Source organism: Sitophilus oryzae, unplaced genomic scaffold (assembly GCF_002938485.1).
Source record: "Sitophilus oryzae breed Bouriz unplaced genomic scaffold, Soryzae_2.0 scaffold_1500_pilon_pilon, whole genome shotgun sequence".
NCBI classification, from domain to species: Eukaryota; Metazoa; Arthropoda; class Insecta; order Coleoptera; family Curculionidae; genus Sitophilus; species Sitophilus oryzae.
In genome coordinates, this window is record NW_022146171.1 from 1,181,371 (window position 1) to 1,199,790 (window position 18,420).

General features: G+C 35.1%; 1 protein-coding gene across 1 annotated transcript in view; it reads right to left on the reverse strand.

Moving 5' to 3' along the window:
* Window positions 1–226: 226 nt before the first annotated feature.
* LOC115878104 (structural maintenance of chromosomes protein 4) overlaps window positions 227–18,420 on the reverse strand; it is a 31,662-nt gene continuing 13,468 nt past the window's right edge. Inside the window, exons 14-24 of the mRNA XM_030894471.1 lie at window positions 11,475–11,628; window positions 11,254–11,416; window positions 10,967–11,145; window positions 10,730–10,869; window positions 10,493–10,657; window positions 3,153–3,400; window positions 2,902–3,085; window positions 2,628–2,799; window positions 2,440–2,526; window positions 459–527; window positions 227–387 (exon numbers count right to left, since the gene is read on the reverse strand). Coding sequence (XP_030750331.1) covers window positions 275–387; window positions 459–527; window positions 2,440–2,526; window positions 2,628–2,799; window positions 2,902–3,085; window positions 3,153–3,400; window positions 10,493–10,657; window positions 10,730–10,869; window positions 10,967–11,145; window positions 11,254–11,416; window positions 11,475–11,628 — 1,674 coding nt within the window. The 3' untranslated portion in view covers window positions 227–274. The remainder of the gene's footprint in view (window positions 388–458; window positions 528–2,439; window positions 2,527–2,627; window positions 2,800–2,901; window positions 3,086–3,152; window positions 3,401–10,492; window positions 10,658–10,729; window positions 10,870–10,966; window positions 11,146–11,253; window positions 11,417–11,474; window positions 11,629–18,420) is intronic.

Consider the following 18,420-nt stretch of genomic DNA (forward strand, 5'->3'; position numbering starts at 1 on the left):
GTTTTTGACACGTGATGCACACTGGCAGCACCACGGAAGGAAAAAAATTGATACGCGATCCAAAAGAGACAGCTCACTTTGGCTCACTTCGAAACGTACCAGTGAAACAAGTCTCGGGGCGGGTACGAAGCCTACACGAAGCGTCTAGTAGTGATAACCCAGCCTGGCATACGTAGAACAAATATTTATAAAAATAACTGAAAGGAGAAATGAGTTTTTTAGTAATAATACAAATTTATTATCCTCGTTTCACAATTGAATAATTAAAAAAAAATTATGCGGTGTCTTCATCCATGGGAGAAGGCGTATCTGAAGTACTTGCGTTCTGTTCGTCACACTCGCTTTCTGGAATACTGTTAAGTGACGTATTCTCTTTATTTGAGTCTCCTATGAAAATGATACAATTTTAGTATATTTTACATAAAAACTCAATTTAGGATCTCGTAAAATAAATTTACCTTCTGAAGATCTTGAAGACTTTTCAGGAGTTTCTGGAATAGTTTCAGGTGTAAGAGATGGAGTTTGTCCTAAAAAATGTTATATAATGTTTCTAATAATCTATTTAAACGAAGCATAGCATATTAAGTATAGTCGAGATGGGCAAAAAATGACTACTAAAAATAAAAAATCGGGTGATACGTTTAAAAATTCATATGTTATGTCCACGCAATTTTATATTGTGTATCTTATCATTCCCTAAAACTTTTCTGTTTAACATTTTTTTGTAAATATAAAAATAAAGAATATAATGAACTATCTATATTCTATCGTTGACTCGCCCTGTACAAGATAAATATCATATTTTCAATTATATATTAGAATATAACTATATAATATATACTTTATTATTATTGAAGGTACCCGGTGGCGTAGAGGTACAGGCTCTCGTCTACCAATCTCAAGGTAGTGGGTTCGAATCCCACACCCGGCATTTCATCAGCCGACTATTTTTATTAAAATAAAAATAGTTTGGTCGACTCAGCCTTAAATGAGTACTTGGGATTCACAATGCTGAGGTAATAATAGGCGGTTGAAGCGTAGTTCTAGCCACATTACCTTCCTTGCATACCGAACGGCTCTAGTATGGCAAGCTGTACCTTGCTACTCCCAAGGCCTTAAACGCTATATACGGCAGCTATTATTATATTATTATTTTTTATAATAAAATGAACAGAAAGACAAATTTGTTGTTTGTTGTTGTAACTATAACCAAATTGTCACTCTAAATCTCTGTCTTTTTTAGACCGATCTCACTTGTCATTATTCAATTCATTATTCAAATTATCAGAATGTTGTTAACAAAAGTTTCATCTTAAAACAAAATTTTAATCAATCACAATTGTTTATCTCCATCATTTACCGGATTAATAATACAGAAATTACAGCTCAATAACAAAAAATTCATTATTTCTAGTGATTTACAGTAATTTAATTAAATTATACGAATATTCTCGTTGATTATGAGTTTGAAATAAATATGACAGTGTCCTTCAATGAAAATGCGAGTTACTAACTCTAAATTCTAATTCTGAGCTGGCAAATGAGCTAGATGCTTTACCTAGACCGTTATTCAGAAGCTACAAACCTATCAATGGAAATATGCATGAAATCAAGATTGGTACAGTATCAAGTTCATTATAGTGATTTTCTTAGCCGCGTATAGCATAGATCGTTACCCAGTGTTGCCACAAGCTTATTTTTCATCGGGGTAGATTATCACGAGATAGCGGTTAATTATAAATTGTTTTACAAAGGGGTAGATCTACCCCGATTGGGGTAGCTGTGGCAACACTGCCGCTATCACTTTTCCTCTCGCTAGCTCGCGCGTCAGGAGGCCAGGACACACGGCCTTGAATTTTTACTCCCAACGCGCGTAAGGAGGTTTCACTTCAAAAATTTCGTGCTGTAGACGCCGGACTCCTGTCTCCATAATATATCTACGACAGTCGAATCACCGCCGGCGCCGCCGCCGTCTTAGTTCTCCTTAAGTGGGGGAGCACCTTAATTGATATAGGAAACTAAGAGAGTGAAATCGCAACCGAAGTTTAATAAAGCAGTAAATTAAAAAAATACGGGCAACCTTAACTGTGAAAAAATCACCTCATGACAACAGCATAACCTAAACGCGAAAATTATCATTAAGGGTAAAAGTCGCATTCACAGGTTAATTTCATTGTAAATAAAAAATCAAATTCACAGTTACACCTGTAAATATAAATTCACGTTTTAGCCCAACTCTAAAGTACAGTCTGTCCAGCGAGAGAAATTCTTGAAACCATATCTATAATGATATATCGGAATCAGTCCGATGTAAACTGTCAACTGTTATACATTTTTTTCGCTGGACAAACTATAAAAACTAGCTTAAATTAAAGCAATAATAACAAGGGACTAGTGTATTTATGAATATAAATATATTGATTACTATAAATAGAATACCTTCAGAACGTTGTGTAGATTCTGACTGTTCCATTTCCTGACTTTCCTGAATTCCTTCAAGTGTTGTATTTTGCTTATTTAAATTTTCTGAAAAACAAAAACATCAAATAAAACCGTATTATTCATACATATTGTACATATTCAAATATACTTTATATAAAAATATTATTGATATGTGAAATATATACCTAATTCAGTATTATTTAGAGTAGGTCTGGATCCATTATCATATAATTTAGGGTTAATAGTTATAGTTTTTGTAGTGTTGTAGGTCTTGTAGATGCCCACGAGATTATCACACAATTCAAACATGTTGGAACGTAGTGAAATAATTATAAACTGTGCATTGGTTGTTCTTTCCTAAAATATACAAAAAAAATTAGCTATGCCTCATTTGCATAGGTAGATCTAAATCTACCAGTAACCAGTAACTACCTACATGTAACCAGTAAAACAGTTTACCTTTATATAGTTTCCTACTATAGATACGTTTCTGAAATCCAAGGCTGCATCTATTTCATCCATAATATACAACGGGGACGGTTTGTAATAGTGTAAAGCAAAGACTAAAGCCAACGATGACAGTGTTTTCTCACCTCCAGAAAGATTCGAGATTTTCTTCCAGGTTTTTCGCGGAGGTCGTACACTAAAATAATAACAAAAAATAATTTATTTCATATTTGAATTTAAGTCGTCCGTAAGCTAATGCATACTTAAATTGAACACCTTCAGTAAACGGGTCGTACGTGTCTACCATTTCAAAATCTGCGTCACCTCCTAAAGTGATCATCTGGTACATCTCTTTCAATTTCAATTTTATTATATTGTACCCCGATATGAACTCCTCCTTCCTCTGATTCCTTAATTTGTCGTACAGTTGCCTCATTTCGGTTCTTTTCAATTCGACCTCCTCAAACTCCTTGGCCCGACTAATATACAGGGTCTCTTTTTTTCTGTATTCCTATAAAGAAAAGGTAGTGTTGTAACCGAATTTAATAAAATATTCTAGCGCGAAGTAACCTTGCGAATTTAGGTATGGAAGTGTCAATTATGAGGGGTGTGAACTTGTATCATATAATCGAAAAAAAAAGGCTTAGAGTTTGATATACCCATTAGAGATGAGCAAAACTGCGATCTCCAATCGCAATTGAAACTGCGATTGCAATTTTAATATTTACTAAACCAAATTATTCGTAAAAAAATGCTTTTTCTAAATATACCAATGAGCCACCCAATTTGAAAAATTTGAGATATGAATAAAAATACGAATTGGGCATCTTTTATTCTTTTAACTGGCCAGGACAAGACGCGAGAAACAATAGACGATCAAACCTATTTTTCCAAGGCATCTTGATTAAAATTAGTGTTTTTAACACAGCTATAACGTTTTTTAAACATTACCACTGCGAACGGCAGCTTTTCATCGGTAGAGCAGTCGTGGATAAGGTATTTCACTGGAAAGAAAACTAATTAATAACAATAAACAAAAAAATATAGATATTGGGCGCCAGGCATGAACAGAGAAAGAAAACAGTTGTATATTACTTAAAACTAATGACTATATTTATTCATGATGGTCTTTGATGGTAAATAACATTGTAAAATTTTAATAATTATAGTGGTTATATGTCGAGGAAAGTTATGTTAAAAATAATATAAAATATGTTCCATGAAAAAGACTATGGAAAAATACAATATAGATAAAGCTATAGAAAATATATAATAGTAGCCATTACTTTATTTAATTTGTTATATTTTGTACGATGTTAAATCCGAGATATTGCAAGTCGTAGATTCTAGAATCTGTTTGGTTATTCATCTGTCAAAATCACGAAATAATAATATACATAGAAAGTAATACCATTACAAGATATGTTCGTAGTGTAACCTAAGGTCTAAATCATATTTTAAATACTAAACTGACATAAAAAATTAACCACTAAGTGTAAAGTCTGTACGATATTATTCAAGACTGAGATGTAAAACATAAAATCCAGAACTTAAATCTAAACTTAGCTGTTCGTTCTTTAGGTAATCCTGCTTCAAACAGTAACAGCGTGAGGTGGGCTTGTATCTCTGCACTCCCCCTCGGCTTTACAACAAAAGGGGCCAGGATGAGGACACCATGAACCAATACAGCCGTAACTATCGACTAGGCTTAGAAATAGGAACGAAGCAGCATGGGGCTTACGCTACATCCAAACTGGGGCAATCTGTACATAGGATAAACATCCGTCCATAGGAGACCTGTCCACAGGAAAACCACCCGTACATAGGGCATCCAACCATAGGATAAACTATCCGTACCTTTGAAATCTGTACATGGGAACACCAACCCGAACCAAACCCGTACCTTGGATAATGTCCATACCTTGGATAAACTAAGCGTATCTTCCCTACATGAGATAATGTCCGTACCTTGGACCCTAAAAATACGAAACTCGTGTTTAAAACCGACCCAGGTATAATAAACACAATAAACCTACCTCGAAATACTTCCGAGGGCTCAATAATAAACAAAAGAACTGTCCTTTCTTCCATTTAACATTCTGGAGGACAAAAGAAAACCAACGTGCCAGCAAACACCAAATACGAGTTGAGTTGGGCCAATCCAAAACTCTACCCTAAAAATACTCAATAATAATATCGAATCTATAAACGATAATATCTCATCTTTACCTGTATCTTCGAAATAAAAGCTGATTCAGATTTTGCAGCAAGATTTAAATAATTACCATTTCTCTAAGCCGGGTTGATGATGGCGACCGAAGGCAAACCCAAAAAGTGAGGTTAAAGCGCAGAGACGCCTTGAAACTTTGAATAAGAAGACTAAGGAAGGAGCATAATGCTATCCATGTATTCATGCATGGTGGGCGGAAAAGCCACCATAAAAGCTCTCTAGGGTGGGGATCCTTGAGAGTTCTGTTTGACGATTCATTTGACACATTTGAATTTGATTTGAAATTTTGTGGATTTGTCAGTCTTTACGGAGCTTATTTTATGTTATTTATTATTTATTCTACACTGATAGTTGTATAAAGGTAGTAAATCTAGATGGAAATTGTGGCAGAACTTAAATTAACAGTGACACTATCGGGATTTATCGAAAAAGACTCTAAAATAGTTGGTTGTGTAGCGTGCGGTAGATCTCGGCAAAAATTGAGTGAAATAATGGAACAACTTTTCGCTAGTAAGTGACTATAGGTATAATATACATACGTGTAGTAAACCGATCATTTATGAAATTCACTTAAATTAACTAAATTATATATTTTTCTTGCATTTTAGCTTTTATTTATTACTTGTCAAAGATTTAATGTCAAAGAATTTAGATATGTTAATTTGACTTACCTGCTTCAGTAGCGTATCGGATGTTTGTGTTAATAAATACTTATTATAACTTATCTATTTTTATTACAATTATATATTTTTATAACAATTTTAATAACTACCAACATTTATTCACAACGTAAAATAAAACAACAAATTATTGAGTCTACCCCACGTCTACCCTACATCATAGTTTTACATTTTTTAAATAAAATTAGAACGACACTGATAAACCGGAATTTAAGTCGGCCATATTTGAGGCCCATCGCGGTGTACCTAAGATTTTTGATATGCTCCTTCCTTAGTCTTCTTCAAAGCCTTGAAACGATGTTGACAGCCCTCCACAGAAGCAGTGAAACGATAACAGGGTTGTCGACCAGAGAACGCCAAAACCACGCCAAGCGTTTCAAATAAATTATCAGGCCTGAACGATACGGAATCCGGTGACGATACGCCATACATCATATGTCCAATATAAAAGACATGTAACGAACTAAAAACGTTACCCAGTCATGACATTCTAGATTGAGATTTAAAATACGATTTTCTTAAGCGAAAATGTCAAAAGTTGCCATATGATATGCCATTCTAATCGGAGTATCATTTTGTATTGAATAAAGTAAAAAAATACAGAGGGTGTCATTTAAAAATTAAAGGTGTAGTCATTTCCGGTGAAACAAGAAGTGACTAGTGATGGGCGGAATCGAATACTTTAGGGAATCGAGTACTTCGGAATCGAGTACAATTTGGAATCGAATACTTTAATGAGTACTGAGTACTAATATCCGAAATTCGAATTGTTAAGTGATTAAGTCAGTTAAATGTATTCGCTAAACTATAGTTTTATTGAATAAAACAGTTTTTATTATTTAAAATATAAAAAAACATTTATTTATTTAACAAAAGAGGAAAGTTGATGTTTTCATACATAAAAAACAAAATTTATCAACAAAATAAGTAATCCGATATTGCGTACATAAAAAATAAGAACACACTTCTTTAATTCTAAAAAACTAAAAACTAAAAACAAAATATGGAAAAATTGCTTAAATTATATAAATTATTTTATTCAAAACATTGAATAAAACAAATGTATATATTTAAGAAAATTCAATCCTAAAATTTTAACTGAAAAAAAAAGAAATATATAACATATTACATTAATGGAAACATTGATTATAATTTATACATTGTTAGAAATCAAAAAACAACATTTTTATCAACAAAATAGGAAATAAATATGTTCGTACCTAAAAAATAATATATATAATAATAATATAATATGTTTTTTAAATTTAAATAGAAAACCAAAAAAATGGTACAAATATTTTCAACGCAGATATTTAATAGTTAAATAAAAGTAATAAATAATAAACAACAAATATTGAAAGCCAATAACAAATTAAATATTTAAATAAACAATTAAAAGCAAAAACATTAGTGTGAATAATAACTATTTAAAAAATAATCTGATTCAAATTTTTGGGTAGTAAGCGATTTCGTCGAACATTGGTTAATTGTCCTGCTTTAGAAAATATTCTTTCTGAAGGGACAGAAGTTCCGGGAATGCTTAAATATTTTTGAGCCAATTCATAGAGTTCCGGAAACATACTTTTGTTTTGACTCCAAAATTCAAATGGGCACTTTGTTCTGTCTAAATTGGGTAGTTGCAAATATTGTTTTACAGTTAACATTGCTGTTGTTGTCGGTGTTACAACGGATTTTTTTTGGGATAATTTGTCATCAAAAAATGCCCAAAGATTTTTAGATGGATCGGATGTTGTTGCTGGTCCTAAAAGGTTTGGTTCGGGTTCAGACGTGGAATCCGCGTTATTTTTTACAATTATTATTTGTTTTACTTCTTCGATTATCCAAGATTCAGCGTTTTTAGAATTTTCTTCCAGTCCAAAAGCTAGACCTTTAAATCTCGGGTCTAAAATTGTTGCCTTCGCTACCATTTTATCTCTTTCAAGTGAAACAAGCCTTCTTCCTATCGCCTCTAATAATGACTGTTTTAATTTTATGCCAACGTCCGTCGTTGGATTTATATGTTGTAAAGTGTGTTGTAGTCCTCTAATTAGTGGGATGATAATAGATATTGTTGGATATTTTTCTGCCGATAACACTGACGTTATAATCTCGATAGGTTTTAGAACTGGCACACAGTCCCAAACAATACTCCATTCCGTAGCGTTTAAACTAGCAGGGGCTTTAGGCAAACTGGATAATATTACAGATAATGCATCTTTGATCTCTAACAGGCGTTCTAACATAAATAAAGTTGAATTCCATCTTGTGGAAACATCCTGCTTAATTTTAAGAACTGGAAAACCCATTTGAATCTGCGTTGTCTTTAATTTTTCGGTAGCTTGTACACTATGTTTAAAATACGAAACTAGTGATCGAGTTTTTACAAATTAATGAAAAGTCTCGTTTTCTTTTATGCTGTCGTTTACGCATAAATTTAAAGTGTGTGCCACGCATGGGTGATTGTGCTTTTTAGGTGTTCATTTATGGCATTTTTTATGTTACTTCCGTTATCGGATACAACTGTAACGACTTTGCCCATAATTCCCCATTCGTTTAATATTTTGGTTAATGTGTTACCAATATTTTCACCAGTATGGGCCCCAGAAATCTCGTCGGTAGACAATACTTGAGAATTTAACTTATCTTTATAACTAAAATGGCATGTTAAACTTACATAAGCAATGTTACTATCCGAGGTCCATATATCCGTAGTCACTGAAACATAGTTCACCTCACACAACATTTCTTTAATGTTTGATTTCACCTTGACAAATTTGTCTTTTAAGAGAGTGTCTGTCAAATATTTCCTACTGGGAACTGAATAAAGAGCGTTAAGGCTCTTAGAAAAGTCTTTAAAACCTTTATTTTCAACAAAAGACAGTGGTTGAAAATCTTGAACAATCATTTTTAACAGCTTTTCATCTATTTCTTTTTTTTTTGTCGTCACTAAGTTCAGTAGTGCTAGAACCACCAAATAACTTTAATTGTTTTTTTCTTTTGGGTTGAGGCTGCGATGGTTCAGAACTTTCATCACCGGTCGCACGGCCTTTTCCTCTCACAATACTTCCTTCTGTGTGTTCTTCTCTCTGTTCCGCAAATGATGCAGGAGGTTCAGTTGAAGTTGAAGCTTCTAAATTATCAATAAGCTGCTTGTACTGGATTGGGTGTAGTCGGGTCAAATGTTTTTTTAAATTTGTAGTACTGCTGTAGAACTTCAACTTATTTTTACAAAGTGAACAAACAGCTTCACTTTTATTCTCCTTTTTAAAAATTTCCCACACGACGGACCTCATTATTATACAGTATATTTAAAATAAACTGATATTTAAACAAATAAGAATTATATCAAACTATTTAACCAACAGCGAAACTCTTTATCGAAATCAAAACCACATTATTCAATACCTCTACGCATCTCAAAAGCAAAAAAAGAACTAAATAAATGCTCCGTTAAAATTTAAACCTATTCTTCCACCCCGAAAAAAACATTTAGGCATTTATATCAGCTCTTTTATGTTTTCTCCAAAACGCCGCCTTTGCCGGCAAAAAATGCTTATTTTATCGTCTATTCTGTGTGACGCGCCGCCAGACGCAAGCCGCCTGCCGCCAGAGCCGCCGGAATTGTTTTAAAATTTTTGAAAATACCCGATTCGAAAAGAAAGTCGAGTTTGGGATCGGTTTTCGATTCCCATGACATTCGGTTCGGTGCCTCGAGATTGAGTACAAAGTACAGATTACTACAGATACCCTAGTTCGAGTTTCGAGTACTGGCCTAGTCGGTCTGTCTCTGTTCTCTATAATATACCACAGAAAGGGGTAATATATCAATGGTTTATGCCGAAACGAATATTTTTTTAAAGAATCGGAATCGATTCCATACTGAACTGAAGTACTCGAGTACTTTCGATTCTCTTAAGAATCGAATACTACTGGATTCCTGTATCCGAGTACTCCCATCACTAGAAGTGACTAAAAACAATTGAATACGTCAATCAATCCTAATTTATGTCATATACTAACATACCAAATCTCGTTTTTTTTATCAGAAAAAATAAAAAAGTTAAAGGGGCGAACGACTCTTGAGAAACACCCGGTATATTATTGATCGTTGCCCTAGAAATTTAAATTAAGAGAGAAAATTAAATCGCAGTTTACTATAAAATGCTTCAAAATTACATTTGCAATCATATCGCAAATCGCAACTCCTAAAAATTCAAACTCACATAAATATAGAAATCACGGACCTAGTTTACAAAATCACAATCGTAGCAAAATCGCAAATCGCAACAAAGTCGCAAATCTCGCACCGCAGCTATAGTAATATTGGTTACCTAAATTGAAACTGGCAAAAAGGAGAAATCGCAATAGCAGTTTCCTATTAGAGTCAATCGCAGGTTGCGAGTGCGACTTTAAAATTGCTGCGATTTGAATAGCAGTTTGCGATTTCTTGCTCATCTCTAATACCCATATAATTTTACGTATAAAATGATAGCGTTCTTCATTTCAAAGTCATCTCTGACGCCGTTTTTTGCAATCGTTTTGTATAATATTTAGAAAAAAAGGTCGTTTAGAGTGAAAAGATCGATACGTATTTACTATTTCAATACCTGACCATCGTAATTTCAGAAAAATATTTTGATAGTGAAAAAATACATAAAAATTAAAACTGGACGAGTCTTACTAAGGGTCTTACTTGAATAATGTGTAAGTTTGGTTTAGCTGCTTTCAAGTGATTTTCTGCGGCTTTTAGTTCTCGTTCTGCGTGCTCAGCATCTTTGTTTTCCAATTCTTCATCTGTAAATTTTTGTAATTCTTCAGCTGTTTGGTTTGGTATATCTTGCAACGTTAGTTCATTTAACTAAAAAAAATACAACTACTTTAATATTATTTCAACAAAAATCATTTTTTTTAATTAAGTATAAACAATTACCTTCGACTCCCACGACCGAATTGCTGCCTTAAATTCTTTTAGTTTCTTATTGTGGATATTAACTTTTTCATCCACATCGATTTTTTCAGATTTCAATTTATTTTCTTTTCCCATAATACCTTCCACTTCTTTTTTTGCCTCTATTTAAAAAAAAATAATAAAATCAAATAGTAGTTAATTCTTATCTTAATTTTTTTATATGTTTTATAACAATATTCTATATTATAAACAAAATACCTGAATATAATTTTTCTTTTTCTTGTAACTGCTCAGTAATTTCCTCGATGCAAGTCAAAAGCTTCTTAGCATCTTCTTCCATCTCGTCTCTCTCCTTTTTCATAGCTCTCAGACTGTTTTCCATTGCTTCAACGTCTTGTTCCATACGAGTGATATTCTCTTTTGTAGTTTTATAATTTCTACAAGTCGGAATTTTAAAAAAACATTGTTGGAACACAAAAAACGATATTAATAATGCGGAATAATCATGTGAGAAGAACTATATTTCTAACCACAGATTAACATACCTCTCTGCTGTCTTCACCGCGACCTTGACTTTCGCCGTTTCAGATTTACACATTTCGATTATTTTAGTGCATTCTTTGATACTGTTCTCGACTTTACGAATCTTTCCTGTCGTCTTCTCTTTGATTTCCTTATTTATCTGATCAACTTGAATTTGTAAAACGCCTAAGAAGAATATTATTATTAATCTTATTCTAGGTGCAATTTTATAAAACTATCATACTCGCTGTTTTAGAAGCGGCATCATAGTCTTTCCTCTTCTGTTCGACAATCGCGGTCAATCTCTGAACTTCTTTTGCATCCGCTTTGGTAGATTTGGACATTGCTTCTTGCTGTTTGATTTGTCTTGCGATATTCGGTTGTTGCTGTTGTAAGCTCTGTACAAAATATTGTTATTATATAAATATTGTATTGCTATTAAAATAAAACTGAATGCCAATTAGGTATCAACGCACAGCCGAAACCGCTTAACGTAAGAGTACGAAATTTGGCACATACGAAGAGCGCACGGGAAAAACGGCGAAAGTCCATTACTAAATTGGTCTTAATGCATAATAACAGCGTGGATAGATGTAGAATGTGCAATTCAGTGGGGGAATCAATAGAGCACATTACGGTCCTATCTTAGCAAATGATGCTTACATACTTGGGTAGACACAGCATATACATTATATACTTTTTTTGTTGTTTATACCATTCTGTGTCCTATAACTTAAGATACTGTGAAAAATAAATAAACCATTTGCGATACTAACATAAAATTCCATATTTTTGACAACTAGATTATTAGTGCATAATACAATTTATGCGACTACAATGGCTTGATGTGACAAGAAACATTTTTTGGAAGTCAGCTTCAGTAAAGTATTCTTTTTCTCAAAAAGTATACACAGTGGCGTTTTTTTACAAGGAGACAAAAAATGCAGTAAATACTAAAAGAACCATTTTACGAAAAAATAAATTGGTCGTTGGTGGGGTTGGAAAGTATTTTTACGAAAATTTATGTAAGTGTGGGGGTAGTTTTCACCCTTTCCGTACTTTTTTCTTGGTTTTGTGAATGTCAAATGATAAAGCACTTACCAAAACTTAGGTGCCACCAATCGCATTCAAGTCGGAATAACGATTTTTAATATAACCTAAAAAATGTGTTTATTTTTTTTAAGTTTGATACCCTCTAACGGACAAACGAAGCACTTTTGTCTGTACTCAATAGCTTCATGAAAAGCTTAATAAATAAATAAACTATAAATTAATTAACATTCGGGTTTATTTTTTATTGATGCCCTCTAACCATAGACAAACAAATAAAAAGAGACTGACAAATCTCATGGTAAAGAGTGGGACCGCGTTCCCGTAGCGCAACTCAGAATAACAATTTTGAAACCAATTAGCAGGACCATGGCAGGACGTACATCTTTATTGCTATCTTTCTTTATTATGTGTGCTTCATATAAAAAAGAAAAAAAAATAAAACGTATCGTAAGACATTATCGCACATTCTGGCTGGCGGGAAATTTAAATTAGCCATTATTAGTAGTATTCTTTCATTCTGAAACTGAAAATTTTCACTTAAACTGATTTATATATTCCCTATACCACGTAAAGGGAACGTGGTGTAGGGAATAAATCAGTTTAAGTGAAAATTTGCAGTTTGTTTCAGAACGAAAGAATACTACTATTACAAGGGAAATTATAAAAAAAAACAAAAATTGTACTGTTTTATAAACATATTTATTTATACATAAAAATAAATAAACTTTTTATAATATAATAACAAAAAATAACAGTGTTTATTCCACCCACCTACCAATTTTGAAGGGCATTAAAAATCTCATTTTCGAAAAAACTTTGCAATAACAAAGTGAATATCCAAGCAAAGAAGACTTTACGAGAATTATGATCCTGAACCATTTTAAAGTCCAGTTTTAATCCTAAAACAAAAGTAAAATAGGTATATTAATAAAGTTTCTGGTTACTATAAACCAGTTATAAACTACCTACCCAAAAAATGAAAAAAATTAAATGTATTGTTGCGGACTCGTGTGGACTCGACCTAACCTAACTATATGTCCCGCCCTCAGATGACCTTAACATCGCATTAAAGAATAGACACCGTAATGATTCATTCGTTCGAGAAGAATCGAGTCCCACTGGAATGGAGTAGTACATACGAGAACATTCGAAACCTTCTCTATGCACCTAACGATCTATGGACTATTCTAGATTTCTTAGCTGTAGGTATAAAAGCCGGCGGCTGTGGCCTAGAGAAGGCAGTCATAAATATACGAGTGCAGTTGACGCGCTAAAATTCAAAATAAATTCTTAGTTATAAATCGTTTATAAAAATTGTTCTATAAGTCTTTTATCGTTATTGTTTTTGTTAGTTAGTGTTAAATAAATAGTGTTTAAATAAATTGTGACTTTCTATCCACACGGAACCGACGAAAAACGTAACAATTGGTGTCAAGTGTGGCGTGTGTGATAGACTTAAAAAAAATAAGACTGAAAATGGCTTCAAAAAAATTGTTGAAGGACTTGAAAGTGTCGGAATTAAAATGAATACTGGAAGAGAGAGAATGTGAGCAGATGGAAAAAAAGTATTTTACAAGCAAGACTAAGAGATGTTCTGATCGAGGAAGGTGAGGATCCTGACACATTTTGCTTTGAGCTGGAAGGTGACCTTGACTCGTCATTGAAAAATTTACAAGACAATTTAAACGACAATTTGAACAGTTTAAATAATAAAATTAGTGAAAATTCGCAAAAATTAGAAGATAAAATTATGGAAAATTCCCAGGATTTGTAAGAAACTTTAAATGATAAAATGAATATTTTAGAAGATAAGATCGCAGAAAATTATAAAGACATACAGGCCAGCTTTAATAATAAAATACTGAATTGAGAAGAAAGTTTATATAACAAGATAACAGAAAACTCCAGGGAATTAGAAGAAAAGATAATAGATACACAAGACAAAATAGCACAGATTGAGGACGATGTTAATAGAAAAATCGAAATTTTGAAAGAACAAATAGCAAAGGCAAATTCATCAAAATGTCAAGAATCATCGAAGGACTCCAAGTAGCATCTATCTGACTTTGAACTAAATCTGACCTGAAGCGACGTCAGACTTGTGCAAATTTAGGTCGGGTGCTGGTGATACGACCTGTGACGTCGCTTTCCTATTAAAAGCGACGTCGTTGGATCCGAGTCGGTAAATCCAACGATCTGTCGACGTACAAAATAACAACGTACCATTTTTATTAATTTCCCAACGTCGTTCCCACGTTGGCTTGCACGACGTACATATACCTGAACTAGCCCGACGTCTACCCGTTGTCCGAATAGGATACGTCATCCCTAAAGTAACGTCCAATTATATTTTGTTGTATTTTATGTTCATATTTATAACCTAATTTACGTATCTCTATTTACGTCCGTAAATACAACCCATTAAGTAGCATTTGCGACCTAATGAACATCATGAACATAACCTAATAAAAGGTTTTTGTAAACAAACTTATGCCTAAAAAAACACTAAAAAGGCATTTAGACATTCATCTACATTTTACAGAAAGAGGTCGAGGCTTTTGCAAAATAATAATAGTAGTAGTGATGTCTTGCCTCCACTCATAAATGATTTTTATCCGGAAGAGATGCTGCATTACACTGGTGCATCTTAATTACATTTTTTAGCTTAGGAAACCAGCAGACCCCATCCTCCTCCCGCATGTGAGGTTAGGCTTAAAAAAGTGGCTGCCCATTTTTTTAAGGAGAAAACAAAAACTAAAATATAGTTGCACAAATCCACAAATCACTGATACGCAAAGTGAGGTTACGTGGCGTACGTTGGAATTATATACGACATAATACGATTGCCGATCGTCCGGTTTGATGACTTCGGTCGTGTGAGACGACTAATGTTGGAGACCCGGTTGAAATTGGTATATTGGTAGTTCATATTAAGTCGGACACAGAAATCCGCCATTCTTAACACGTATCCGATTGTCAGCCATTTTAAAATTGTTTTTTGTTCTTAAAATTTATATTCACATTTCGATTTCTAGTAGAATAATATTGATATGTTGAGTTTGGGGGGAACCACAGTACACTTTTATGATTAAACCAGTTAGAAAATTAAAAAAATATTTTGCGAGTAACTTTTTTATATATATTTTTATTTCATAAATCTACCTAATTTTGAAGGCGCTCGTTGTTTTCCGGAGTATTTTAATTAGATATATCAAAAAAGTGACTTCCGTTGACAAAACTGATGTCTGGATTAATGATTCAGAATTATTATAATATGAAATTAGATAGGCACTTATAGTTATATTCGAGGAGTGATTATGAATCCATTTGTAATTAGGTAGTTTGGTTAGGTTTTTATGTATTCTAGGTAGCGAATATGAAACCAAACGTAACGTAAGTGCTTAGCGACGAATTTTAAGTAACTAAAATCCAACGTAATATGACGCTGGTAATTGGTAGAATTACATTCCCTATTAGGTTAGATACCGACGTCGAGGCGACCCGAATCTGTATTCCCCATTTAGGTGCAAATAAGGGTCGTCGGGCGGTCGAACCGACGTTGGTACCCGACGTCGGCGTCGGGTTTATTGAACGCGACGTATACCCGACGTTAGATAACGTCCAAATGCTACTTGGGACCCGACACTCGTCGAAAATAAGTATATCTCAAAGTCAGTTATTAAGCCTCCACAGTTTTACGGAAAAACCGCTTGGACCAATTATTTTTGCCAGTTTGAGGCCGCTGCGAGAGCGAACGGATAGACAATCGCTGAAAAAGCTACCGCTTTGACTGTCGCACTGCGAGGAGATGCGACTGACATCCTGCAGACACTGTCACCATCGGAACAGGGAGACTATCAGCAATTGGTACGACATTTAGAAATGAGGTACGGCCGAGCTCATGGAAGCTCAGGGAACATGTCTATCATTCCCAGCTAAAAAATCGCATTCAAAAGTCAAATGAGTCTCTGCAGGAGTTTGAAGCCGACGTAGCTCGCCTCGTTCCCCTTGCGTACCCTGCTACGCCCGAGAATGTTATGGAGCGGTTGGCAGTACAGGCATTCTCCGACGGCTTACGTGACAGCGAGACAAGGCAAGCGCTTCTTCTAGCCCACCCAACGCTCTTGGTAGATGCTCTAGCACGTGCCCTAGAATTTGAGGCCGCGAAACAAAGTTCTCGGTCTCTAGTGAGAGTACGGGCGGTCAACCAATGTTTCGACGAATCCGTGGAAAGCATTGTACGGAAAGTCATGGAGGAGTACATGGGCAAGAAAGGACCGACTTGTTGCTGGAATTGCGGCCAAGCAGGACAGGTAAGAAGTCACTGTAAAGAAAAGCACGTGGACCCGGTTTCGCCAAGTGTCGAATCAAAGGGACACATATCGAGCAGTACCCAACAGGTTCAAAACGAAAACTGCTCAAGTCGCATCGCTACAACACAAGTTCAACAGCATTTTTGTGGATGGTTTCGTGGATGGAGAGTTACGGACCATGCTGTTGGATACGGGTGCGACCAAAACGATCATCAGGCCGGATATCCTTAAAACATCAAAAATGATTACAACAACACAATGGCGACTACGTACAGCTACAGGAAGCTCCGCTCTCATCCATGGAGAGGTAGATCTTAATTTTGTTATCGGAAGCACCTGTTTTAATCATCGAGTGTTAGTAGCAGACATCGAAGATGAACTTATTCTCGGAATGGACATCATGACCACTAGAGGTTTTGAGCTAAACCTCAAACAAGGAATTTTGAAAATAAATGAAGAAGAAGTGGTTCTGCATCGAAAATGTGAGGAGACGCTTCGCGTGGTGGTAGCAGAAGATGTTTCGATCCCTGAGCGCTGTGAGATATTTTTGGATGGTTGCCTAGAAGGTAAAATGAATAATGGGAGTATTATTCTGTTGGAGCCAAGGAACCATGACAGCGAAATAGGACGAGGGATCGCTGTTGGAAAAGCCCTGCTACGAGCGAAGAAAACTGTACCGGTGAGAGTAATGAACACGAATTATTATTCTGTATCCTTGAAGAAGGGAACCCTCTTAGGGTACTGTTGTTCGGTCTCCTCAGTCGTTCGAAGCGTGGAAGCCTCCAAAGTTTCGACTTCAAAAATTCCGGACAAAATGGTGAAGGAGTTAGTAAACGTTAAGGGATTATCTCCCGAAAATAGTAGAAAATTGAGAAACCTGATAATCAAGTATCAAGATGTGTTTGATAAAGGAGAAGCAGGACAGAGAGGTCGTACCAATTTAGTACAACATAAAATTGATACAGGAGATGCGCGACCAATCAAACAAAATCCGAGAAGACTTCCGCTCGCCAAACGTGAAGAAGCTGATAAAATCCTTCGAGAAATGAAAGAAGAAGATGTCATCGAACCATCTAACAGCCCGTGGACATCGCCGGTAGTACTAGTAAAGAAGAAAGACGGTACCACCAGATTCTGTGTTGATTATCGGCAGCTCAATAATGTTACCAAGAAGGATAGTTATCCCCTGCCGAGGATAGACGATACTCTAGACACGCTGGCGGGGTTAACGATATTCTCTACGTTAGATCTGAAAAGTGGATATTGGCAAGTCGACATGGCGCCGAAAGATAGAGAGAAGACAGCGTTCTCGGTGGGCTCCGGACTGTGGCAATTTACCGTCATGCCTTTTGGATTGTGCAACGCGCCAGCTACCTTTGAGAGACTAATGGAGTCTGTGTTAAAGGGACTATCCTGGACTACCTGTTTAGTGTACCTGGATGACATCATAGTGGTGGGGAAATCCTTTGACCATCATCTGAAGAATTTGGAAGAAGTTTTCAAGCGACTAGGGAGTTCTGGTTTGAAACTTAGCCCCAAGAAATGTCATCTGTGTCAAGAAAAGGTACACTACTTGGGCCATGTGGTCTCCTCCCAGGGAGTTGCGGTAGATCCACAGAAGACCAAGACAGTGGAAGAGTGGCCGATACCCAAAGACAAACATGAACTCAGAAGCTTTTGGGGCTATGCACATACTATCGCCGTTATGTACAGGGTTTCGCCATCATCGCTAAACCATTAACCAGACTTACCGAAGGCGAGAGGCGTTTCTGTTGGGACTCAGATTCTGACGAGGCATTCCGAACACTGAAGAAGACCCTGACT